At 41.8% G+C, this 26,605-nt stretch overlaps 2 protein-coding genes across 12 annotated transcripts in view; both read right to left on the reverse strand.

Annotated features, from left to right (window-relative positions):
• Positions 1-23,815, reverse strand: part of itga9 (integrin subunit alpha 9) — a 151,315-nt gene extending 127,500 nt beyond the window's left edge. The window contains exons 1-5 of the mRNA XM_036956146.2: positions 23,280-23,815; positions 21,919-22,046; positions 16,811-16,917; positions 7,821-7,944; positions 5,064-5,131 (exon numbers count right to left, since the gene is read on the reverse strand). Coding sequence (XP_036812041.2) covers positions 5,064-5,131; positions 7,821-7,944; positions 16,811-16,917; positions 21,919-22,046; positions 23,280-23,467 — 615 coding nt within the window. The 5' untranslated portion in view covers positions 23,468-23,815. The remainder of the gene's footprint in view (positions 1-5,063; positions 5,132-7,820; positions 7,945-16,810; positions 16,918-21,918; positions 22,047-23,279) is intronic.
• Positions 23,816-24,675: 860 nt separating this feature from the next.
• golga4 (golgin A4) overlaps positions 24,676-26,605 on the reverse strand; it is a 54,764-nt gene continuing 52,834 nt past the window's right edge. For all 11 annotated transcript variants that reach the window (XM_090212951.1, XM_021576397.3, XM_090212952.1 and 8 more), the window contains one exon: positions 24,676-26,205. In XM_090212951.1, coding sequence (XP_090069077.1) covers positions 26,191-26,205 — 15 coding nt within the window. In that variant the 3' untranslated portion in view covers positions 24,676-26,190. The remainder of the gene's footprint in view (positions 26,206-26,605) is intronic.

A 26,605-nucleotide genomic window follows, 5' to 3' on the forward strand; every position in this document is an offset into this window, starting at 1 on the left:
ACAAATACTCTGTATCGTGAAAGTGGAAGAAACATTCTAAAAATGTTTCAAGATGAATGAAAAAAAATGAAAAAAAGAATACACAGCCTTATTCTAAAATGGATTAAATAAAACAATTACCTCTTCAATCTACACACAATACCCCATAATGACAAAGCGAAAACATTTTTTCAATATCACTCGAAATTGAGCTCAGGTGCATCCTGTTTCCATTGATCATCCTTGAGATGTTTCTACAACTTGATTGGAGTCCACCTGTGGTAAATTACATTTATTGGACATGATTTTGAAAGGCACACACCTGTCTATTTTAGGTCCCACAGTTGACAGTGCATGTCAGAGCAACAACCAAGCCATGAGGTCGAAGAAATTGTCTGCAGAGCTCCAAGACAGGATTGTGTCGAGGCACAGATCTGGGGAAGGGTACCAAAACATTTCTGCAGCATTGAAGGTAACGAAGAACACTGTGTCCTCCATCAGTCTTAAATGAAAGAAGTTTGGAACAACCAAGACTCTTCCTAGGGCTGGCCGCCCGGTCAAACTGAGCAATCGGTGGAGAAGGGCCTTGGTCAGGGAGGTAACCAAGAACCCAATGGTCACTCTGACAGAGCTCCAGAGTTCCTCTGTAGGGATGGGAGAACCTTCCAGAAGGACAACCATCTCTGCAGCACTCTACCAATCAGGCCTTTATGGTAGAGTGGCCAGACAGAAGTCACTCCTCAGTAAAAGGCGCATGACAGTCCGCTTGGAGTTTGCTAAAAGGCACCTACAGACTCTCAGACCATGAGAAGCAAGTGTCTCTGGTCCGATGAAACCAAGATTGAACTCTATGGCCTGAATGCCAAGCATCACGTCTGGAGGAAACCTGGCACCATCCCTACGGTGAGCCATGGTGGCAGCATCATGCTGTGGGGGTCTATTTCAGTGACAGGGACTGGGAGACTAGTCAGGATTGAGGGAAAGATGAACGGAGAAAAGTACAGAGAGATCCTTGATAAAAACCTGCTCCAAAGCGCTCAGGACCTCAGACTGGGGTGAAGGTTCACCTTCCAACAGGACAACAACCCTTAGCACACAGCCAAAATAAAGCAGGAGTGGCTTCGGGACAAGTCTCTGAATGTCCTTGAGTGGCCCAGCCAGAGCCTGGACTTGAACCCGATGGAACATCTCTGGAGACACCTGAAAGTAGCTGTGCCGACTGCAGAGAAGAATGGGAGAAACTCCCCAAATTCAGGTGTGCCAAGCTTGTAGCGTCATAACCAAGAAGACTCAAGGCTGTAATCGCTGCCAAAGGTGCTTCAACAAAGTTGAATAAGGCTGTAACAAAATGTGGAAAAATCAAGGGGTCTGAATACTTTTCTAATACACTGTAAGTATTCAACCACCTGAGTCAATAAATCACCTTCAGCAGCGATTAGAGTCTTTCTGGGTAAGTCTCTGAAAGCTCTGCACACCTGGCTTGTACAATTTTTGCCCATTTTTAAACTCTTCAAGCTCTGTCAAATTGGTTGTTGATCTTTGCTAGACAGCCATTTTCAAGTCTTGCCAAAGATTTTCAAGACGATTTAAGTCAAAACAGGAACTAGGCCAGTCAGGATCATTCAATGTCGTCTTGCTAAGCAACTCCAGTGTATATTTGGTATTGAGTTTTAGGTTATTGTCCTGTTGAAAGGTTAATTTGTCTCCCAGTGTCTGTTGGAAAGCAGACTGAAGCAAATTTTCCTCTAGGATTTTGCCATCCTTGAAAACATGAAGATTGTTACTTAGTGAAGTGTTGTGTTGGATTTGACCCAAACATAATGCTTCGTATTCAGGACAAAAAGTGAATTCATTTGCCACATTTTTTGCAGTGTTACTTTAGTGCCTTATTGCAAACAGGATGCATGTTTTAGAATATTTTTATTCTGTACAGACTTCCTTATTTTCACTCTCTCATTTAGGTTAGTATTGTAGAATAACTCTAATGTTGTTGATCCATCCTCAGTTTTATCCTATCACAGCAATTAAACTCTAACTGTTTAAAATCACCATTGGCCTCATTGTGAAATCCCTGAGCAGTTTCCTTCCTCTCCGGCAACAGAGTTAAAAAGGATGCCTGTGTCTTTGTAGTGACTGGGTGTATTGATACACCATCCAAAGTGTAATTAATAACTTCAACATGCTCAAAGGGATATTCAGTGTCTCCTTTTCTTTCCCCTATCTACCAATAAGTGCCCTTCTTTGTGAGGCATTGGAAAACCTCTGTGGTCTTTGTGTTTGAATCTGTGCTTGAAATTCAATACTCGACTGAGGGACTTCACATATACAGTTGAAGTCGGAAGTTTACATACACTTAGGTCGGCGTCATTAAAACTAATTTTTCAACCACTCCACAAATTTCTTGTTAACAAACTATACATTTGGCAAGTCGGTTCGGACATCTACTTTGTGCATGACACAAGTCATTTTTCCAACAATTGTTTACAGACAGATTATTTCACTTATAATTCACTGTATCACAATTCCAGTGGGTCAGAAGTTCACATACACTAAGTTGACTGTGCCTTTAAACAGCTTGGAAAATTCCAGAAAATGAAGTTATGGCTGTAGAAACTTCTGATAGGCTAATTGACATAACTTGAGTTAATTGGAGGTGTACCTGTGGATGTATTTCAAGGCCTACCTTCAAACTCAGTGCTTCTTTGCTTGACATCATGGGAAAATCAAAAGAAATCAGCCAAGACCTCTGAAAAACAATTGTAGACCTCCACAAGTCTGGTTCATCCTTGGGAGCAATTTCCAAACGCCTGAAGGTAAAGCATTCAACTGTACAAACAATAGTGCGCAAGTATAAACACCATGGGACCACGCAGCCGTCATACTGCTCAGCAAGGAGACGCGTTCTGTCTCCTAGAGATGAACGCACTTTGGTGCGAAAATTGTGAATCAATCCCAGAACAACAGCAAAGGACCTTGTGAAGATGGAGGAAACAGGTACAAAAGTATCTATATCCACAGTAAAACGCGTCCTATATCGACACAACCTGAAAGGCCGCTCAGCAAGGAAGAAGCCACTGCTCCAAAACCACCATTAAAAAAGCCAGACTACGGTTTGCAACTGCACATGGGGACAAAGATCGTACTTTTTTGAAACAAAAATAGAACTGTTTGACCATAAGGACCATAGTTACGTTTGGAGGAAAAAGGGGGAGGCTTGCAAGCCGAAGAACCCCATCCCAACCGTGAAGCACGGGGGTGGCAGCATCATGTTGTGGGGGTGCTTTGCTGCAGGAGGGACTGGTGCACTTCACAAAATGGTGGCATCATGATGATGGCATCATGAGGGTGGAAAATTACGTGGATATATTGAAGCAACATCTCAAGACAACAGTCAGGAAGTTAAAGTTTGGTCTCAAATGGATCTTCCAAATGGACAATGACTCCTAGCATACGTCCAAAGTTGTGGCAAAATGGCTTAAGGACAACAAAGTCAAGGTATTGGAGTGGCCATCACAAACACCTGATCTCAATCCCATAGAAAATGTGTGGGCAGAACTGAAAAAGTGTGCGCGAGCAAGGAGGCCTACAAACCTGACTCAGTTACACTAGCTCTGTCAGGAGGAATGGGCCAAAATTCACCCATCTTAATGTGGGAAGATTGTGGAAGGTTACCCGAAATGTTTGATCCAAGTTAAACAATTTAAAGGTAATGCTACCAAATAGTAATTGAGTGTATGTAAACTTCTAACCCACTGGGAATGTGATGAAAGAAATACAAGCTGAAATAAATCATTCTCTCTACTATTATTCTGACATTTGACATACATAAAATAAAGTGGTGATCCTAACTGACCTAAGACAAGGAAATGTAATGTCAGGAATTGTGAAAAACTGAGTTTAAATGTAGTTGGCTAAGGTGTATGTAAACTTCCAACTTCAACTGTATGTGTAGGGCACAGAGATGAGGTAGTCATTCAAAAATCATGTTAAACACTATTAATCCACACAGAGTGAGTCCATGCAACTTTTTATTTGACTTGAATGAATTAACTTAAAGGCGTAGAACAGGGCTGCAACCACAAAACCTTCCTCTGTCTGCCTGCACTCACCTGTGCTGTCTAGACTGCCTCATTGGAGGTCGGTTAAGTCAGCCCTCCGCACCTCTCTGATTCAGAGGGGTCGGGTTAAATACGGAAGACACATTTCAGTTGAATGCATTCAGTTGTACGACCGACTAGGTATCCCCCTTTCCCTTTCATTAATTACTGTTGTTGTCATGTTCTATTGCATAATTCAACTTGTGTGTCAATAGCAGGATACCGTCAGGTAAAAAAATCAACGCACTTGGATCTAGATTACATCTTTCTATACACACTTTACGTTGTTTTCTAGATCAGAAATAATACCACTATAAACCCAGTGTTCAGTTTCCGAAGTTGCTTTTATTTCAGCGTATTTCATTTGTAAACATTTCAGCTGTGTCAAATGATTACTTGTTTAAATTCCACCAACTAAAGTTATCTTTCTTCTCTTACTTGTGATGTAAGTGTCGAGATTTTAAATTCCCGAGCTTTAATGCTCTCATAGCCAATTTATTCCATTGAGCCCATTTCAGCCATTACCGTGGTTTGTTTGACAGGTCATTACAAACATTTCCACGGTCATAACGTTAACGAGAAAAAACGACAGGCACAAACAAGAGTAGAAAAGAGTCGCAGGAGTAAAATGAAAGCATTCAATCCTGCGAGATTTAAGTGACAATTGGATTTTTCACACCTCAAACCAAGGACATAGATGGCTGAAAAAGACAGATTCTCTAGTGGACGGGGCATGCGCGTTGCTAAAAACACTATGACTGTCGTCTGTGTGTTTGTTTGTGCTTGTGGTGAGCGTGTGTGTCCGGGGCGTCTGTGTCTGTCCAGTGTGTGTGTGTGTGAGTGTGCGTGTGTATTCGAGCATTAAAACATATCCCGGACTGAAAGAGCAACTTCCAAACAGTATGACGGAACTAACAGAGACAGAAGCAGTATCACATGCATTAGAAGAAGAGAAAAGTAGAACATGGAGAATGCACTGCTACTGACCTCAGTAAAAACGCCCGCTATCCCCGCTTGGCACGAGCCGTGCTCTTCCCCATACTTCTGCTTATAGTCTGCAAAGAAAAAACAAACCACAAATGATTTCGCTTTGTGTCTTAGCCAGCACTTTCACTCCTCTTATTTCTGTATTCCATATGGACCTAGTCAAAGTCTTCAGCGCCAGCCAAGTAGGAATCTGGAATCAGGAGGAAGAAAGTTAGGCATTGTTACAAATGTCACCCTATTCCCTATATAGTGCACTACTTTTGACCAGATCCCTATGGGATTTACTATGGGCCCTGGTCAAAGGTATTGCACTATGTAGGGGATAGGGTGACATTTAGGAAGCAGTGTTACAAACTACAGAGTAAGGCAACATTCAACATAAACTCACACTTGGGGGGACACTACCTCTCGAGTTACAGAACAATATTGGGCTTGGATCTCTCTGAATCACAGGGTACACATGGCCCCATCTGAGGCCTAGCTGAAGTGTGTGTGTGTGTGTGTGTGTGTGTGTGTGTGTGTGTGTGTGTGTGTGTGTGTGTGTGTGTGTGTGTGTGTGTGTGTGTGTGTGTGTGTGTGTGTGTGTGTGTGTGCATGCCTAGCTGCAGTGGCTCCGTGAGATTGGAAGCAATAGCAGAAAGGAAAAAAATTAAAGAAAATCTAAACCTGCGTGTCCAATCAAGAAATAAAGGCCTGCCTTCATTTGAAAAAGAAACTCACTTGGCTGAATCAAAACAAATAATGTAATGAAATCCTGGCTGTGGTCAAAAGTAGTGTACTATGTAGGGAATAGGGTGCAATTAAGGACGCATACCATGACACTTGTATAGAACATTCTAGGGAAATGACCCGTTACCGAATCAATGTGTGAGGGCCAGGTTAGTTGAGGTAATGAGGTAATATGTACATGTAGGTAGGGGTAAAGAGAGTATGGTCTCGATGGTGAAGCTGTAAAACCTTTTGAGGATCTGAGGACCCATGCCAAATCTTTTCAGTCTCCTGAGGGGGAATAGGCTTTGTTGTGCCCACTTCACGGCTGTCTTGGTGTGTTTGGACCATGATAGTTTGTTGGTGATGTGGACACGAAGGAACTTGAAGCTCTCAATCTGCTCCACTACAGCCCCATCGATGAGAATGGGGGTGTGCTCGGCCCACCTTTTCCTGTAGTCCACGATCATCTCCTTTGTCTTGATCACATTGAGGGAGAGGTTGTTGTCCTGGCACCACACTGCCAGGTCTCTGACCTCCTCCCTACAGGCTGTCTCATCGTTGTCGGTGATCCCCTACACGCAGCCCCTTGCGGAACCGCGCACAAGGGCCTGCGAGAACGGGTGTCACAATGGCGCAAACAAAGAGTTTCAGAGTAGGACAGTTGATCTGGCATCAGTTTTTCCTTTCAGATCATAATGCATATGCCAGCAGCATACCGCCCTGCATACCACTGCTGGATTGCTTCTGAAGCTAAGCAGGGTTGGTCCTGGTCAGTCCCTGAATGGGAGACCAGATGCTGCTGGAAGTGGTGTTGGAGGGCCAGTAGGAGGCACTCTTTCCTCTGGTCTAAAAAAAAGTATCCCAATGCCCCAGGGCAGTGATTGACACTGCCCTGTGTAGGGTGCCGTCTTTCGGATGGGACGTTAAACGGGTGTCCTGACTCTCTGAGGTCATTAAAGATCCCATGGCACTTATCGTAAGAGTAGGGGTGTTAACCCCGGTGTCCTGGCTAAATTCCCAATCTGGCCCTCAAACCATCACGGTCACCTAATAATCCCCAGTTTACATTTGGCTCATTCATCCCCCTCCTCTCCCCTGTAACTATTCCCCAGGTCGTTGCTGCAAATGAGAACGTGTTCTCAGTCAACTTACCTGGTAAAATAACAGATAAATAAATAAAACATGAGTAGATGCATAGGGTGTGTGCGTGTAATATTTGATCCTTTAGCAGCATAATGAAATGTGTGTGTCCTTGGAATCCGTAGGTGTTGCGTCCTGCCAGACTGAGAGCTCATATTTCTCTCTTAAGTTGGTTTGAGAGAGAGAGAGAGAGAGAGAGAGGAATAGTGAACACACTTCAAGGCTCAAAAAGTGCCAGCTAGCTTTTAAAGTCAGGATATCAGTCAGTGGTCTGGAGTGTGTGTGTGTGTGTGCAGTAAATCTATAACTCATTGTGAGAGCCGGAGAGAACGTGTGCCATGATAAACTACCTGCACTGTCTAACCCGGGGCCGAGGGTATACACAGCTTAAACACACACACAAGCCCTCTCCCCTCATCCTACTTATAAACTCAGTACACTTTGGTAAAGTCTCTGTCTGTGTCTAAGTTGTGTACAGTGTGAGACAATTTGGCTGATGGAAGAATTCCATTGAAATGTTCATGCAGTAACCATGACCTTACTGTCTGTCTGTTCGTCTTCAGAATGAAGGCATCAGTGTATGCATAGTTTACCAGGAAGGAAATGATTCTACATTATTTGATCTAATCCATCATGAAGTGGATGTGAAGCAGTGTTTCTCAGCATGGTGTGCTATTACTTATAAGAGTAACTGGCCTATAAGCAGGGGTTACGTTGGAAGACTCAAAAGAAAATTGTTCATGAGGGGGTACTTCAGGCAGAGAAAAATCTAATTAGGGGTACAGTAATCCAAAAAGATTATTACTGTATCAAATTACTGTACCTTCTTACCAAGGGATTAGGGCTTTGGTCCTGTCCTGTACAGTTGGTGTGTGTGTGTGTGTGTGTGTGTGTGTACTTCTGTACCTTCATAGCAGGGGATGAGGGCTTGGGTCCGGCCCTGCAGCGTAGGAGGGATGATGGAACAGTAACCATGGGGAAGGATGAGCTCAGAGTCATAGTAGACGTTCTTCCAACGGTGGGCACAGGCCTGCATCAAACACATGAGGTGAGGCATAGTCATAACAGAGAGACAGACACTGACAGACAGAGAGACATGGCATCTCACTCAAGTATGACTGGATCTGCTGGCCTCCTCTGAGAGATAACTGAGAGAATGGACAGACAGAAAGGGCGGAGAGACGGACAGATGGACAGACAGAAATGACAGACAGAAGCACATGCACACACACACAACCACCCCCACACACATTAACCAATAATGTGCATTCCCAAACACTTGACATAATAAGTGTATTCTTCAATCTACCATCCTGATTCCTTAACTCAATAGTTCTTATGTAACTCGATATCCACAAAGCAGAAGGCAAGACTGACTCTGTATTATGTGAGCTGGAGACAGTGTGTCTGCGTCCCGAATAGCAGCCCTATGGGTCCTGGTCAAAAATAATGCACTATATAGGGAATTAGGGTGCCATTTGGGATTTAGCCACTGTCTCTGTGGCTGCCAAATTAACTGTTCTGAGAGAAGAAGGGGGATGAAAGCAAAGCCAACTGTGACCATAACGGCCCTGGTCTCATTGGTCTGTGGTGTGAATATCTGAACATCAGCTTAGGAACAATCCCTGCTTCCAAAACAGACATTTTATATGCGGTGGGATGAGATCCTAACTCCTAGTTAGACCTAACTCATAACATCTTCATATTAACATTTTAGTTGCTTCCCAGGCCTCCTTTCACACTATTGAACCAAACTGTGCTGACACTTATTTTCTGTCCAGTACCGTTCCAGCAACTATGGTGGATGTGTAACCAGGCCAGCTCAGTCCAGCGTGGTTCAGGTCAGCTAAAGAACATCTTGGAAAAGAAAAGAAGAGCTGCACACTCTGAGAGCTCAGATGCAATAATTTAATAACCAACATTTGGACAGCCAAGCTGTCTTCATCACGGTATAATGGCAAACACTGCGGGTTACTAATTTATATAGTTTGAAAAGATACACAGGTGCCTGGCCGTGCTGCTGCTACAGTTTAAACTGTTCTGCCTGCGGCTAAGGAACCCTGACCTGTTCATCGGATGTGCTACCTGTCCCAGACCTGCTGTTTTCAACTCTCTAGAGACAGCAGGAGCGGTAGAGATACTCTGAATGATCGGCTATGAAAAGCCAACTGACATTTACTCCTGAGGTGCTGACCTGTTGCACCCTCGACAACCACTGTGATTATTATTATTTTACCCTGCTTGTCATCTATGAAAATTTGAACATCTTGGCCATGTTCTGTTATAATCTCCACCCGGCACAGCCAGAAGAGGACTGGCCACCCCTCATAGCCTGGTTCCTCTCTAGGTTTCTTCCTAGGTTCTGGCCTTAGTTAATCATGGCCGACTGTGGCTTGATTTCATTGACCAATTTACAGATATAAAAAGAACATTACATACAATCATAGATACAATTTGGCTACATATGCCTACAAACATTATTTACAATGGATAGCAAAAACACAATCACAAGAATGGGTTTAGATCAAAGTCTACATTGAGACCGAAAGGCGCAAGGGTCTTTAAATTAAAGATCCAGGCAGCCTCGTTTAAACATCCCCTGCCTCCAAAAAAGCAATTGTCTATGTAGTGGGTCATAAGTTTACTCATCATAAGATGTTAATAATAACCTCCGAATTCCTATCATTTCTCATAACATATTCATACTGTAGTAACACACTGCGCTCGTCCTACACATTTCACAATATTGTGCTGGCCCGAGCCAAACTTTACAGCCACAGGACTATTTCTTATTTTCAGCATGGTTTCAGCAACTGATGCATAAGCACTAGGGATGTAACTATTCACAGATATGCATCTGTCCCTGTGCGTTGGTCAGCAGGACCCCAAAAGTAGCATGCATCCGTCAGAAATCAATTCAAATTGCAGGTTCACTAAAATGTTTTGCTCAAATGACTTTCTTTCTACCTTCTGAAAATACCGCTCATCTTGTGTGACAACTGCATCCTCTTCTTCAGTGTCTAACTAAGCATGTAATTATGTTGACAGTCGTTGATCTACAAGGCATTTTGAATGACGAACAACCCCAGGCAATATCATTAGCCTCGTCAAACTGCGCGCCGTGCGCAGATTCGCGCGCTGACCAACGAGATCGCCTATTCCTGATCTGGCACTTTATCTGCAGGTCACCTTCAGCGTTCAAATGTTTGTAAACTGGCTTGCGCAATATTAGGCTTTATTGGTTGAGTTACAAACAATTTTGCAAGACTAACCGCTTAGCTAGATAGTACATTTAGACAGTTAACTTAATAGTTATAAGATATCTAGCTGGCAAAATGTAGTTGTGAATTCCCTACTTTAACTAGATCACATGGCGCGTGCTGCACAACAGTGAGTGACTCACAAGACTCGGGTCTCTCGTTGTAAACAAACTCCACGTGACGGGGGTCTACCGGTAAGCTTCATAATGAAAAATGATGTGACAGGTGAAATGAAGAACGCGATCTTCTTTATCTCCTAACGTATTGCAAAGGTTGACTGCAGGCATTTACTTAAAAAGTAGCTACAAATATTCTATTGTATTAAAATACTTAAAAGATACATTGTTTCAACGGTAATGCCGGCATTGAAAAACTCTCCCATGGCTAGTTCCAAATACACCAACTCACAGAGATAAATAGAGCACTGTAAATCACAATAAAATTGTTTTTAAAGAAGTGAATTCAATTTCAAGTTCATTTTCAAAACTTTGTAGTGTTATTTATGTCATGTTAGGAGGAGTCTGAATATGGAGTTGTGTTCTTCATTAATATTGCGTGTTGAAAGTGTTCCTCTAAATAATCGCTTAGCATCTTGTATTTTGGATAAACATTCCAGAACTATCTCCATCTCTTTGTGTGTGTAAAGTTTGGTTGTACTATCCTTGTGGGGACCAGAAGTCCTCACAAGGATGGTAAAACAGGGAAAATGTGCCACTTCGTTTCGCTTGACCTGTTTTCTATTGATATTTCTTCGTATTTATACATACAAATTATGCTGATTCATGATTTCGACTGGCTGAGACAAGCTGCACATCTGTCTCACCAGAACAACAAATTGTCCCCCCCACCCCAAACATTTTTTTGTTTGTTTGTCCTGAAGTGTCTGTCCTATATCTGAGAGATATGAGAAAGATCAGGAAAAAATTTTTATTTTATTTTTTTATGTGCATTTAACCCCTTACTTTATATATATACATATATACACCACCAGTCAAAAGTTTGAACACACCCACTCATTTAAAAAACATTTTTATTCTATTTTCTAGATTGTAGAATAATAGTGAAGATATCAAAACATTTGAAATAACACATATGGAATCATGTAGTAACCAAAAAAAGTGTTAAACAAATCAAAACATATTTTATATTTGAGATTCTTCAAAGTAGCCACCCTTTGCCTTGATAACAGCTTTGCACACTCTTGGCTTTCTCTCAACCAGCTTCATGAGGATTGCTTTTCCAACAGTCTTGAAGGAGCTCCCACATTGCTGAGCACTTGTTGGCTGCTTTTCCTTCACTCTTGGTCCAACGCATCCCACACCGTATCAATTGGTTTGAGGTCGGGTGATTGTGAAGGCCAGGTCATCTGATGCAGCACTTCATCCCGCTCCTTGGTCAAATAGCCCTTAAACAGCCTGGAGGTGTGTTTTGGGTCATTGTCTTGTTGAAAAAGAGATGATAGTGCCACTAAGCGCAAACCAGATGGGATGGCGTATTGCTGCAGAATGCTGTGGTAGCCATACTGGTTAAGTGTGCCTTGAATTCTAAATAAATCACTGACAGTGTCACCAGCAAAGCACCATCACATCTCCTCCTCCATGCTTCACAGTGGGAACCACACATGCAGAGATCATCCATTTACTCTGCGTCTCACAAAGACATAGCATTTGGAACCAAAAATCTCTAATTTCTCAGACCAAAGCACAGATTTCCACCGGTCTAATGTCCATTGCTCATGTTTCTTTGTCTAAGCAAGTATCTTCTTCCTATTTGTGTCCTTTAGTAGTGGTTTCTTTGCAGCAATTCGACCACAAAGGCCTGATTCACGCAGTCTCTTCTGAACAGTTGATGTTGAGATGTGTCTGTTACTTGAACTCTGTGAGGTGCAATCTGAGGTGCAGGTAATTGCCAATTTCTGAGGCTGGTAACTCTAATGAACTTATCCTCTGCAGCAGAGGTAACTCTGCGTCTTCCTTTCCTGTGGCAGTCCTTGTCTTGTGAGGCCTGTGGGCATCCTATAGCAATGTGTATGTGTTCGTGAGAGTCACCTTTCCACAGAGGGGTCATATTAGTTTGTAGGCCAAACTGTTCGGACGCTACAGATGATTTTGTGAGAAGACCGATATTCGGGATGTCTCATGGTCTGACAAACACCGCTCTAGCTCTGTCACCTTTCACCACAGATGTGGAAGTGCGACATAGGCGGATGCGGTGGATTGAGATTTCATCAAATGCAAAACAGATATCTCTAACTTAAACTGACAGATTTTTATGGTGATTTTTGTATAATTCAAATTAGGTTTCAGGGGGGGGGCGGAAACTATAGGAAACTAATAGGAAACTATGGCAGCAGCCTCCAAGCTTCTTTGCACAAATGGTGCCACAGAAATGTGGTCCGAATTTAGACTAATTCCAAAGGACAACCTGTTCCCTAGATAGTGCACTACTTTGATCAAGGTATTGCTGGTCAAAAGTAGTGCACTATCTATCTAGGGAATGGGGTGTCATTTTGGGTGCAGTCTTAGACAGTGATGCAAAATACTTAGTTAAAAATACTTTAAAATAGTACTTAAGTGTTGGTGTGCCTCTGGATATGCGTAAATTTAAAAAAACAAGAAAATGGTGCCGGTTTGCTTAATATAAGGAATTTGAAATGATTCATACTATTACTCTTAATACTTAAGTATATTTTAGCAATTACATTTACTTTTGATACTTAAGTATATTTTAAACTAAATACTTTTACTCAGTGACTTTTACTTTTGTCATTTTCTATGAAGGTATCTTTACGCTTTTCCACACACACACGCATTCTCACACACACACACACACACACACACACACACACACACACACACACACACACACACACACACACACACACACAGTTCAGCCCTTTCCCCTGTCATACTGGAGGAGAATTCCAGTCCACACTGTTACACAGCCTATTGAAGCGGGTAGAAGAGTTGTGCAGCAGATTGTGGGCACAGAGAGAGAGAGAGCATCAGATGACTGTCTGGCAGAAGTATGGCTGTGTTGGGAAACACTCATGTGTTTCAGAGCAGTCTGTCCGACAGCACTAGCAGTACTACTGGTTCTCCAACAAGCTTGCTACTAAATCATATTCAGTACTACAACAGAAGCAGTATGCCTGACGCCAAAGAATCAGTATATTATAAACAAGTAATAAACTAGTAAAACCATCATATTAATGTTGTGTTTCTCTGCCAGAATCAGAGACCAAATATGGAGGTGTTCTATTATCACACATTTTGCTGTCCAGACTGAGAGCTGATTGGTTTAGACGTTCAGTTAAACACAGCTGATTGGTTAAACTTTAAGCCTTCAGCAACACACGGCTGAAATAAATGTAGTTCAGAGTCTGGATGTATCAAGTGTCTCAGAGTCGGAGTGTTGATTTAGGATCAAGTACCGTCAATGTATTCTTATTCATTGTGATATTAAAAAACAAAACTGATCCTAGATCAGCACTCCTACTCTGAGACGCTTGATACGTACAGCACAGAGCGACATCTGCCAAGCAGCCGGTCCTCTCCTCATGCAGAGAAACCTGAGTCCATTCCGATGAGATAAAAACAAATATCAGCAGCCTGCTCCCCTCAGAATGGATAGTAGTTTACTTCTATGATATGTCTATACTCTACAGGGGCCCATGGATACGTGGCTCTAAAACTTCACTATCTTTCTGTTATCACCAAACCTGCTGGGGAGTTTAAAACAACTACTTGGACAATATGCCACTTGACTTGCTGTAAAATCACCAAACCTGCTGGAGTTAAGGCCAGGCACCACACCCTCATAGGGTATTTTTTCCCATTAATCATATCATAACCAACTTTTACCAGTTTAATGTAAAATATATTTGATTATAATTGTATTTTTTAAAGGTTTAATGAAAATATGCAAATGCTGTGATGTGTCATTAATATGTGCATATTTGCATATCACAGAAATCCATTTTTCTGGACACTGGATGAAGTTTCATTATGTTAAGACACTCCAAGACTTATCCAGAGCAGATTGTGGATAAATACTTTTTCCATCATTCTATCTGTAAAATACTAAAAGCTTTTTTGGCACATTTTTCCAAAGAATTTTTTTATCTACAATAAAACATTTACAACATATCAATAACTCCCTCTGGGCAAGTCTGGAGAATATATCTAAGGAAAACCACACAACATTTGGTGAATGCTGATGCTTCTGAAGCTGAGAAAAATGTGTTGGCATGTTGGAAGAATCTGACATTTAAGAAATGACAGTTAAAAACAAGTGCACTGAATTTAGACTATAACAAATGCATATTTAGACCCAATCACCATCCCTTCAAAGTAAGTTACTAATTATAGTCCAGTTGGTAACACTCGCTATAAAATATCCCTTTAAATTACATGTAATTTAATGTAGTGAGCTTTGAAAGTATTTAAGTATGTCCATTTAATGCTTAAAATTCATAAAAATGTTGATGACGGTAGTATGATAAACAAAATAAAATATAAATGTTCATCAAGTTTACTTTTCGAAAATATTAATATTAATGGGACAAAATATTAACACATTTCAAAAATATAGGTAGATGCAAAAATGTAATTTCAGCCTGTGGTGCCTGGCCCTAACTAACATTTTGGTATCACTTTATTTAATGAGTCCTTTTACAAATGGTCTACAGATGCTAAAATGATTAACAAATTATTAACTTCAACTCTGTTGATATTTGCAACAACTTGATAGGGTTTGGGCCAAGTTAATAATGAAGTGTTTTCTCAAGGGATAAGGAAAACAGCCATCACCTACAAACAACTACAATACATTACCCAAGACAAATCCCTCCTAATTCTCTGTATCTGTTATTATTCATGCATAATAACCATTGGAACTGGTTTGAACATCATGCAAACATAATCCCTCTGAAATGATCAGATAATGGAACCATTGAGATGGAGAAAGACCATAGCAACAGAACACAAATTCTCAAGATTCCTCCAACTCCCCTGATGGGGGAAGCCTATCAACAAGTGTGTCAACACATTGCCACCTGCCAGAGGTGTTTACAGACTGTCTCAACACGAGGCCAACAGAGGCTATGAGTGTCCTTCTACTCTGTCTATTTCTCTACATGGGTTTATAGCCGTTAAAAGTGTCCTTCGACCCACTACTGACAACCCTCCAAAGTGTCCAGCCAGTCTCAAGGCCATGGAATGTCCCACAGGGCGAGGGACGGGCTTCAGGGCCAAAGAGAGAGGGGATTGGTCCTTTCATCGCCCACTGCAGGGTGCAGGAGTTAACACTTAATGAAACTAAGGTTAGGAGACCACCACCGTGGAAGGGCCAGGGACTGCAGCCTAAACAAACCCAGCCAGCTGCCCTCTGATCTGGAAGTAAATATACAAAAAGAGACCCTGGAGTAAAGACCCACGGCCTTGCTAGCACGTCAGAGATTACTACTGCATATAGTTGGTTTATTGATTGCATTAAAATTAAATAGGTGTTTTTAACGTCAACTGCTAACAGAATGATAGCGGCGTGAATGGTTCACAGCTATCTCGGACAATAGCCATTTCGCTACATATTCGTTGCCAAACACACTGGCCCCAGGTCATCAATACGTTTTTGCTAGGTAAAGCTCCGCCTTAACTCAGCTCACTGGTCACCATAGCAACAACCCCCCATAGCACACGCTCCAGCAGGTATATTTCACTGGTCATCACCAAAGCCAACTCCTCTTTTGGCTGCCTTTCCTTCCAGTTCTCTGCTGCCTATGACTGGAACGAGTATTTCTACTTGCACATCCTCATCTGCACATATATCACTCAGTGTAAATTGATAAATTGTAATTACTTCGCCACTATTGGCTTATTTATTGCCTTGCCTCCTTACTTCATTTGCGCACACTGTATACAGATTTTTCTATTGTGTTATTGACTGTACGTTTGTTTATCCCATGTGTAACTCTGTGTTGTTGTTTTTGTCGCACTGCTTTGCTTTATCTTGGCCAGGTCGCAGTTGTAAATGAGAACTTGTTCTCAACTGGCCTACCTGGTTAAATAAAGGTGAAATAAAAATAAATAAAGAAAACATGCATTTTACATGCACATCTCACGCACACACAGAAAGACAGACACACACATACACAGCCGCACACAGGCATGTGCGCACACATACATAAACACACACAAACTCACAAATAAACAAAAAACTTAATGTGTACTTTCATAGTCGCTGTGTCGTATAAGTGTATTATTTGGAATTAAGTTGTGTCCACTTATCCAATTGAAAACAATCATGCCGTATTGCCAAAAGCATGTGCCTCTACTTGAAAACCAAAGGATGGAGTAAAAAATACATTTGCCTTTTAAGGAGCGCTTTGATGTTAGGAAAAGCTGGGGTTTGACTATGTGGTTCATGGAAGGACATTTGTAACAATGATGATGGTTTAAACCCGGCAGCTTTTGCAAGCATACATGGATTGTGTTAAACAATTGCTGAAGTAAATGCGTACATCAATCCAATGCTTTCAAATCCATGACAGAGAGTGTGCAAGTGCACACTGTAGAAGACACAGATGAAACAGATTGAAACAGATGATCAGGGTCGTACTGTGAACTTTGACCTCACCAGTATTTTTCCATTGGATTTGTCCTGCCGGGCGAGGCTGACCCCCATCCACTCATCATCCCTGTCTCCCTGGCACGTCTTCCCACAAGACTCCCTGGGCTTGTTCCCTGCAGGAGACAGACAGAAGATAGCAGTTTGTTAATAATGACTGTAATATTTAAAGTGGATGTTTTCCCCCATCCTCTGGGAGTCAACAGATGAAAGGTGAGCCTAGAGACAAGTTTCTAATACAGTTCTAACAAACTAGCTTTAAAGTTGATTTTTTATATTTTTGTTTTTTGTAGATGTAGTGGACGTGGTTTGATGAGCTATGCTCCAATGATGAGTGACCTTGTTTGAGGTCTGAGGATTCGTGTTAGCTGCCCTGAGATAATGCCTTGGCTTTAGCTCATCAAGCTAACACAGTCTTATGGCATCCATACACCCAGGGTTCAACCCTGGTTCACTATTGAACAGTCTTACATTTTGAGACTGCAGGAAAATGTACCATGTAATGATCTGAATACCAGACAGGCTTTTTTTTATTTTTTATTTATCGGTGTTGACACCAAACAAACAACTCTTGGGTCAACAGATATGGCCTAAATCCCAGACTACAGCCCAGAATGTTGTGTGTGTGTTTGTCTCTCTGATAGATGGAGAGCACAGTGACCTAGGAGGAGGGAGGAGAGGATTGAAACGCTTCCTTCGTCCTAAATGGCACCCTATTCCCTATATAGTGCATTACTTTTGACCAGGGCCCATAGAGCTCTGGTTAAAAGTAATGCACTATGTAGGGTATAGGGTGCCATTTAGGACAGAATCGCTGTTTGGTCATCCTACCCTGTTTAATCATTACAGAGTGTGTAGCAGAACTCTAGGCCAAAGGAGCTGCCCAGTTATTTCATGTTTGCTAACAGATAAAAGTAGCTTAGAAAAGCATACATGTCTTTTGATGGTGCCGGGCTATATTTTGACTGGCTTCTAGGCCTCTATGTCCATTTGCTCTGTCTCTGCAACTTTAAGCAATTCTTAAATCTTAATGAAGATCAAAAAGACCTAAGGAATGTCTGAGAAAGGAGTAAGACTGTGTCTCCTCCTAAATGGCACCCCTATTGGCTACGTAGTGCACTACATTTCACCAAGACCTTGGGTCTCATTTGGGACGCTGCCCAAGACATAAAAACATTAGTCCCATTAAAACATGACTGCAAAGAGTAAACAGCAGTAAGAAAGGAACACAGTTATTCACTTTAACAAGAATGCACTTAACTGGGCAAATAAAATCAATTAGCATATGTTAGGTGAATTAGCAGTCATAGACACCCACAAGAAGATTTGTGCAATCAAGGCACTGCTTTTACAGAGTCTGAATTTAACGTCACTTTAGAAGAAAAAGAAGTCTCTCTCTCTCTCTCTCTCTCTCTCTCTCTCTCTCTCTCTCTCTCTCTCTCTCTCTCTCTCTCTCTCTCTCTCTCTCTCTCTCTCTCTCTCTCTCTCTCTCTCTCTCTCTCTCTCTCTCTCTCTCTCTCTCTCTCTCTCTCTCTCTCTCTCTCTCTCTCTCTCTCTCTCTCTCTCTCTCTCTCTCTCTCTCTCTCTCTCTCTCTCTCTCTCTCATCAGCAGCAGCAGCAGCAGCAGCAGCAGCATGGGTGCCCTTAAACGGTTCAGTTCCTCTGCCCTCCGTCTCAGATCACCGGCTTTGTCCCCAATTGCACCCTGTGCCCTATGTAGTGCACTAGGCTATAGGAAACAGGGTGCCATTTGTGATTCACACACAGATTTACTGGAGCAGTCTGTGCAAATAAGAAAAGTTATAATTGACGCTATTTCCGGAGTTCATCACTAATATTTTCTCTGAGGCACCCTAGGGCTAAACTCCCTCTGTCTGGCGTAATTCATGGTAGCTCTCGCTCTGTATGTGTGTGTGTGTCGTGTGTGAGAGAGAAAGGGAGAGAGAGAGACAGGGAGAGATCAGAGAGACAGAGAGAGTGAGACAGAGAGCGTGAGAAAGACAGAGAGAAAGAGAGAGAGAGAGAGAGACAGAGAATGAGACAGAGACCAGAGACAGAGGGAGAGAGTGAACACTGCAACAGGACCCCATGTCTGGCCTGACGCTTCGTTTAATAACGTACATCTTGATGGTGACATGGAGGAGTAAGTTAGGATTTATATTAAACCCACATAAACCTTCTCTCTCTCTTGACCATAAGAATAGCAATTGCAGTAAACTTTCTGGCACAACCACTTGGAAAATATTAGCTAAAACATTAATCATACCTATCAAAATATTTCTGGACTTCAGCAACCCGAGATTTTTCTCTCTTTCTGTATGTCTTTATTATTTATAAGTAAAAGGAACAGTTGACTAGTGTTAAACACTGTAGCTGCCTATGTAACATACTTTGTGGTTAGTGTTGTCTGTTGTCCTGTTTGTCTGTCCATGGTCTGTTGTCCTGTCTGTCTGTTCATGGTCTGTTGTCCTGTTTGTCTGTCCATGGTCTGTTGTCCTGTTTGTCTGTCCATGGTCTGTTGTCCTGTTTGTCTGTCCATGGTCTGCTGTCCTGTCTGTTTGTCCATGGTCTGTTGTCCTGTTTGTCCATGGTCTGTTGTCCTGTTTGTCCATGGTCTGTTGTCCTGTTTGTCCATGGTCTGCTGTCCTGTTTGTCCATGGTCTGCTGTCCTGTTTGTCCATGGTCTGTTGTCCTGTTTGTCCATGGTCTGCTGTCCTGTTTGTCCATGGTCTGCTGTCCTGTTTGTCCATGGTCTGCTGTCCTGTTTGTCCATGGTCTGCTGTCCTGTCTGTCCATGGTCTGTTGTCCTGTCTGTCCATGGTCTGTTGTCCTGTCTGTCAGTCTATGGTCTGCTGTCCTGTTTGTCCATGGTCTGTTGTCCTGTCTGTCCATGGTCTGTTGTCCTGTTTGTCCATGGTCTGTTGTCCTGTCTGTCCATGGTCTGTTGTCCTGTCTGTCTGTCCATGGTCTGTTGTCCTGTCTGTCTGTCCATGGTCTGTTGTCCTGTTTGTCCATGGTCTGTTGTCCTGTCTGTCTGTCCATGGTCTGTTGTCCTGTCTGTCAGTCTATGGTCTGTTGTCCTGTCTGTCAGTCTATGGTCTGTTGTCCTGTCTGTCCATGGTCTGTTGTCCTGTCTGTCAGTCTATGGTCTGTTGTCCTGTCTGTTTGTCCATGGTCTGCTGTCCTGTCTGTCTGTCCATGGTCTGTTGTCCTGTTTGTCCATGGTCTGTTGTCCTGTCTGTCAGTCTATGGTCTGTTGTCCTGTCTGTCCATGGTCTGTTGTCCTGTCTGTCAGTCTATGGTCTGTTCTCCTGTCTGTCTGTCCATGGTCTGTTGTCCTGTTTGTCTGTCTATGGTCTGTTGTCCATGGTCTGTCTGTCCATGGTCTGTTGTCCTGTCTGTCTGTCTATGGTCTGTTGTCCTGTCTGTCTGTGGTCAGTTGCCCTGGCTGTCTAAGGTCAGTTGTCCTGTCTGTCTATGGTCAGTTGTCCTGTCTGTCTATGGTCAGTTGTCCTGTCTATGCATGGTAAGTAGTTCTCTGTAGAAGGTTGTGAAGCAGAGGCCTCGTTTGTCAATATTGCATAGAAAACTATTCTAATATACTACCTACAAACAGAATTTAGAATGTTCATACGCATAGAAAATGTGTGATTTATCAAACAATCCTACAAGCGTCACACACACACCGGTAGGAGATAACCATTGATAAATACCAATTGTTCTCAGCCTCAGTGCTTGTGCACGACCTTGGCTATTTGCATTTCAAACACCCCTAATTAATGAAATATAGTCAAAATCATTCCGTTGAAGTCCGTGGCTAACTCACTCAAGCTTGTAAAACTGACCATCCTACCAATCCTCGACTTTGGCGATGTCATTTACAAAATAGCCTCCAATACCCTACTCAACAAATTGGATGCAGTCTATCACAGTGCAATCCGTTTTGTCACCAAAGCCCCATATACTACCCACCATTGCGACCTGTACACTCTCGTTGGCTGGCCCTCGCTTCATACTCGTCGCCAAACCCACTGGCTCCATGTCATCTACAAGACCCTGCTAGGTAAAGTCCCCCCTTATCTCAGCTCGCTGGTCACCATAGCATCTCCCACCTGTAGCACACGCTCCAGCAGGTATATCTCTCTAGTCACCCCCAAAACCAATTCTTTCTTTGGCCGCCTCTCTTTCCAGTTCTCTGCTGCCAATGACTGGAACGAACTACAAAAATCTCTGAAACTGGAAACACTTATCTCCCTCACTAGCTTTAAGCACCAACTGTCAAAGCAGCTCACAGATTACTGCACCTGTACATAGCCCACCTATAATTTAGCCCAAACAACTACCTCTTTCCCAACTGTATTTAATTTATTTATTTATTTTGCTCCTTTGCACCTCATTATTTTTATTTCTACTTTGCACATTCTTCCATTGCAAAACTACCATTCCAGTGTTTTACTTGCTATATTGTATTTACTTTGCCACCATGGCCTTTTTTGCCTTTACCTCCCATATCTCACCTCATTTGCTCACATCGTATATAGACTTGTTTATACTGTATTATTGACTGTATGTTTGTTTTACTCCATGTGTAACTTCTGTGTCGTTGTATCTGTTGAACTGCTTTGCTTTATCTTGGCCAGGTCGCAATTGTAAATGAGAACTTGTTCTCAACTTGCCTACCTGGTTAAATAAAGGTAAAATAATAAATAAATAAATAAATAAAATATACACTGGGTGTTTAAAACATTAAGAACATCTTCCTCATATTGAGTTGCAGCCCCCCCCCCCCCCCCCCCCACACAAACATATGGCAGTGCGTAAATCTCACACTTTGTGTGGAAATGCTCCCACGCATGGTTTACGCAGATTTGTGTCTACACATGATTGATGAATGAGGCGCCTCGGGTATATCTATGTGGTTGTTTCTTGTACTGTATGCACGGCCAGTGGCTCCGAGCTCTGAGGAGCGCCATCTATACATAGAAGCCTCCAGCCTTGAGTCCTGGGGGTTATACTGAACAGAAGACTCTGGTCCTAAGGGTCAGTATAGTTTGTGGTTATCCAGATGGCTCTACTGTGGTCCCTGGTGACTGCATGGTCTGTGGTTCAGTACTGACCTCTGCCTAGGTCCATCTCAGTGCAGCGTCTCTCTGGGTTGCCGTGGACACGGCACTTGAACACGGCTCCAGGGGTGTGAACAGAGCTGCTGTGGGAAGAGTTGGCCTTGGGGGCCCCTACCAGCACCCTGTAGACAGAAACAAAACATAGTTTGTAAACCGTGCAAATGCAACAGATCCTGTCACAGCAGTCAAGAACAAGAACAACTTCAAGAAGGAGGACTGTTGTAGTAGGAAGAGTTGGCCTTGGGGGGCCCTATCTGCACCTTGCATGCAGAAACAATGGGAGAAAAAGAACACCTTGCATGAAGAGTCAAAGGGTGGTTGTCACCAAGCATGAAGGATACAGTGTCAATAACACACATCCTCCCACTGGGCACACACTGGTTGAATCAATGTTGTTTCCAAGTCATTTAAATTAAATGACGTTAAACCAACATGGAATAGACGTTGAATTGACGTCTGTGCCCAGTGGGCTGTCACAGTAAAGTCACATAATGATCTTCATAAGGCCCACTCTACAACAGAGTACTTCCCCCCATGTTCAAGACAAGTATGGTAGCCTATATTCAGGGGTGGAACTGGTGGAGAACATGTGGAACCGGAGTTCTCAAAGTGAAATTATTTTGATGTGAAAATCTGCTTTCCAAAGGTGAACTATAAAATGTAACATGAGTTCCCGAGTTACATTTATTACAATTCCACCCCTGGGTATATGGGTCAGTCATGGCATCAGCACCCTGATTCATGGACTCATGACAATGAAGACAATGGTGGGAGTTGTGACAGCTATGGGGACATGATCCCATAAGCTTTGGCTACATGCTGGAATCTGGGACAGGCCAGCTAGGCTGCTACAGAAAAAAAGTCTAAAAGAAACCAAATGACATGCACATTCTTAAATACTGCACATCAATCAAACTGTTGACATAATAATGATAAGATTACATGTCACTATCATACAAATTGACTGTTTTTCGAAACAAGATAAATGAGTTTAAGCAGTAAAGTAGTGAGTAAACTTCACCCACACACTGTCAATTGAGTACGTGTATTTTTTTTTAGAAAATATTATTTAGTTAGTGATTTTAGAGGCTATTGCTCACATCATTAGGCTATTATTTTAAACAACTGCATGCAGGCTATTCTTTCAACAACTGCATGTAGGCTACGTAGCGCGCACAAATCTGAATGGCCCAAATACAATCCATAAGAATTGCGTAACAACCATAATGTGCCATTAATGTCCAAGGGCGGATACATAAGTGCATGAACAGTCCCCATTGCAATAACATTCACTATAAGATAGATACTAGGCGTTATAGGCTACCATGAGTAAACAGGTAGCCTATGAGACTTACCAGCGCGTATTGTCATGATAGTGCTCCAGAACAGAATATCCGAAGAAACTCGAGTCAGGTCCACGGAACACAATAGGATGTTCTAAGTCAATGTTGTAGGAGTGAACTACAGAAACAGACAAATACACGTAGAGCACATTCAAAAGGCTCCTCTTCTGATTCAGAAAATGGGCCATCCTTTTGCGCATCCTTGAGAGGAACAACACTATGGAAAAAGTATCTAAAAACAAAGCTCGTCAACGTTTCAGTGCTACTACAGAAAAAGTTACAAAAACTAACAGTTCAACTAGTTTCTGAAGTCTAGCACTTCGAACATGGAAAAATGACAGGGGTAGGTAGGTTTTCGAGAATAAAAATAATGGTCCGGTGAAAAGTAACGGTCTGATCAGCTGCTCTCCATACTGTGAATCTGAGGAACTGGAGTCTGCAGCTCGTAGTTGCTCGCGGCGATGATAAGTGCGGTCATGGTGAAACGCAAATGGGTTCGGGGCCCGAGCATCAGATTTCACCAAAAACCGCCTCGCGCTTACGTTTATGAACGATGCTGCCCCCTGTCGTTCGGTATGTGAACAAACCAAGGGCAAAAGACAAATTACCTGTTGTAGACCAATCCATTTGTATATTGGCTGATGTTTGTGGATCATGCAGTCTTCATCGCTTGTTCATATATTTTGGAAACACTTCCTTGCTTAACAAAATAAGTGGCTTGCCAGCAAATTAAAATATCAGAAATAAAATACTAAGTGGACTGTAATTTTTGGTTCACTTAACAAGGACCTGGTTCCATAAATTCAATTAAATGTATGTTACAAAAGATTACTGCCAACCTGGCAAGCCAAAGTAATCACAGAGTAGTACTGTATAAAGGCAACTTTAAATCATGGCAGTTTCTAATACAGATGTTATTTATTTCCTAAAGTGAAACATTTGTTATTCAACAGTATGAAAGAGATTTCCTCTATCAGCTTGCCAAACAGTTCTATACTTACAGGTTAATATAACTGTGACATGTCCTGTTTTGGTTAGAGTGGTTGTTATTCTGATCACTCTCTACAGTTAGAACACAACTTGTTCTTATTTGTTATCTTATCTTACGGTGCAGATTGTGCAACAGAAATTGTGAAAAAAAGGACTGAAATACCTCAACAAAATACCTCTGACTGACATCTCTAACTGAAAATTCAAATAAGCGTACCTTACCACCGGACTCTTCAAAAGGTTATTCAGGAAATTAAGAAAATATCTTAGTGAAATACAGTATATTTTTCTGAAATATATCTGGTCATACAAGAATATAAAGGTCAGAATAGGCTAACATGTACATACTGTATATACAATATTGAAAAAGATCCACATTTCAGCAAAGTGAAAAATGAGCACAGAGGAAGACAGAAAATCAGTGTAAATAAAATTGTATTAGCTTGTCTCAAAATGTATTAATATAGCCAACAGTCACATTGTTCCCAATAGTACAGATTCACTTTTTTCTTTACAATATGTTTTGAGTTTATTTTTTGGTCAGTCTCCACAAAATATAAAGTAGAAAAGCTGTGGGAAACAAACAAACATGGTCCTAGAAGCCAGTGTGTCTAAGTGGTAGAGTGTAATGGAAGGTACAGTTAAAGGGTCATCTCATCCATAGGAATAGAATGCAGATTCATATTAAGAACCGATAGAAATAGAACGTAGGTATTTTATTTCTATGATCCATCACACAGTCATAAGGGGGAATTGATATGTAGAGCAGAAACAACCAAAAATCAACTGATAAACAACCAAAGATCAACTCAAAAACAACCATGGATCAACTCAAAAACATAATTTAAAGTAACTGTCCAGTTAAAACCTCCTAAAAGTTCATATTCTGTTAACTCATACCCAAATAATGTTGTTGACTAGTCTTATACTCATATTTGTGAGCAAAGCATAAATTGAAGAAATAACACTTCGAAAACCCCACCTCAAACTTGTATGTCAAACAGACAGTTTAGAAAATGCTTGCCATTTCCTCATAGAGAACGATGTCATCCTGCCTCATTGGCTGAGCTGGCCAATCAGCGGTCTACTCACGTTCATATTTTAATGACCGGTATACGCCCACACTATTCTGTTGTTGGGTAGTCCCCAACAACCAACCGGATGTTCTGGTTTTCAGGGGAAATGGAAAGAGCCTGTGTTGCAACTCCATCTTAACTCCTCCTCCACATTTAATGGATTGGCTGAACAGTGCAGAAGAGAACCTCCCCTGACAGTTTTTTTTCCTTCTCGTCAAGACTAGTGTGTAGGGAATCTAGTTTCTGGCATTTCTTTAAGACCTGCTACATAAGGTTAGTTGTTGGGGTACACCCACACCATTCCAACACAGAAAAGCTGCTTAAATACTACGTTCTCAAAGGGAAAGTATTTCACTCATATTGTGATTAATTATAGGTCATATTTAATAGAAATCTGGAAACACTGGACAGTTCATTTATCAGAAAACACAACCAAAAAATCAACTCAAAAACAATCAACCAACCCAATGACCAAAACAAACTTATTGCACAAGCCATCCATCCAAAGAAAATCTAAGTAAGAAAGATAATTAATTTTGGACTAAAAAAACAAACAAATATTGTATAATTCATAAATTAAAAACCCTAATTTCATTGCGTGAAAGTAGACTGGAAGAATTAGATACTATCTTTAGTTGGCATATTTTATAGTTCCCTCATAAGATTAGCTATGCAGCTCATACACATATCTACACAGCGCACAAACACACACAGTCAGAAGCAAAATAAGTCAGACAGGACAGTAGAAGGGCTAGAGCTAGTCCACAGAGGTACAGTAGTCTTCATTCTAGTCCTTCAGCAGCAGTTTAGTCCACCCTCCATCCTTAAAGTACCAGCATCATTCTAATACCTGACCCTCATCGTAGCCAAGGCTGAAACAATAGGGAGAAGAGAGATACATGATTACTTTAACTGCACAGTACTACTTTGACTGGTAAGAAGAGAATAGAAGCACAAATACCATTTACCCTGATCTGACCTAAAACACACTTATGACTAAGCATTTCACAGTAAGGTCTACACCGGTTGTATTTGGATCATCTGACAAATAAATGTGATTTGATATTAAAGCCAAATTCGGTATTCTTGTACACTGTGCTTACCAATATGCCTTAATACTGTAACAGACAAGAGGCTAGACATGTCTTCCCCCTTCCCATCCCGCCATGTGTTTCCATTGCTGTAACCGATACTGTAGTCACGGGTAAGTGATCTACATGGGTCTAGTTGTTTAAGATGCAATATATCTGGATGAGGATATTATCAACATAC

Source organism: Oncorhynchus mykiss, chromosome 20 (genome assembly GCF_057628025.1).
Source record: "Oncorhynchus mykiss isolate SJ-2025 chromosome 20, ASM5762802v1, whole genome shotgun sequence".
Classification (NCBI taxonomy): Eukaryota; Metazoa; Chordata; class Actinopteri; order Salmoniformes; family Salmonidae; genus Oncorhynchus; species Oncorhynchus mykiss.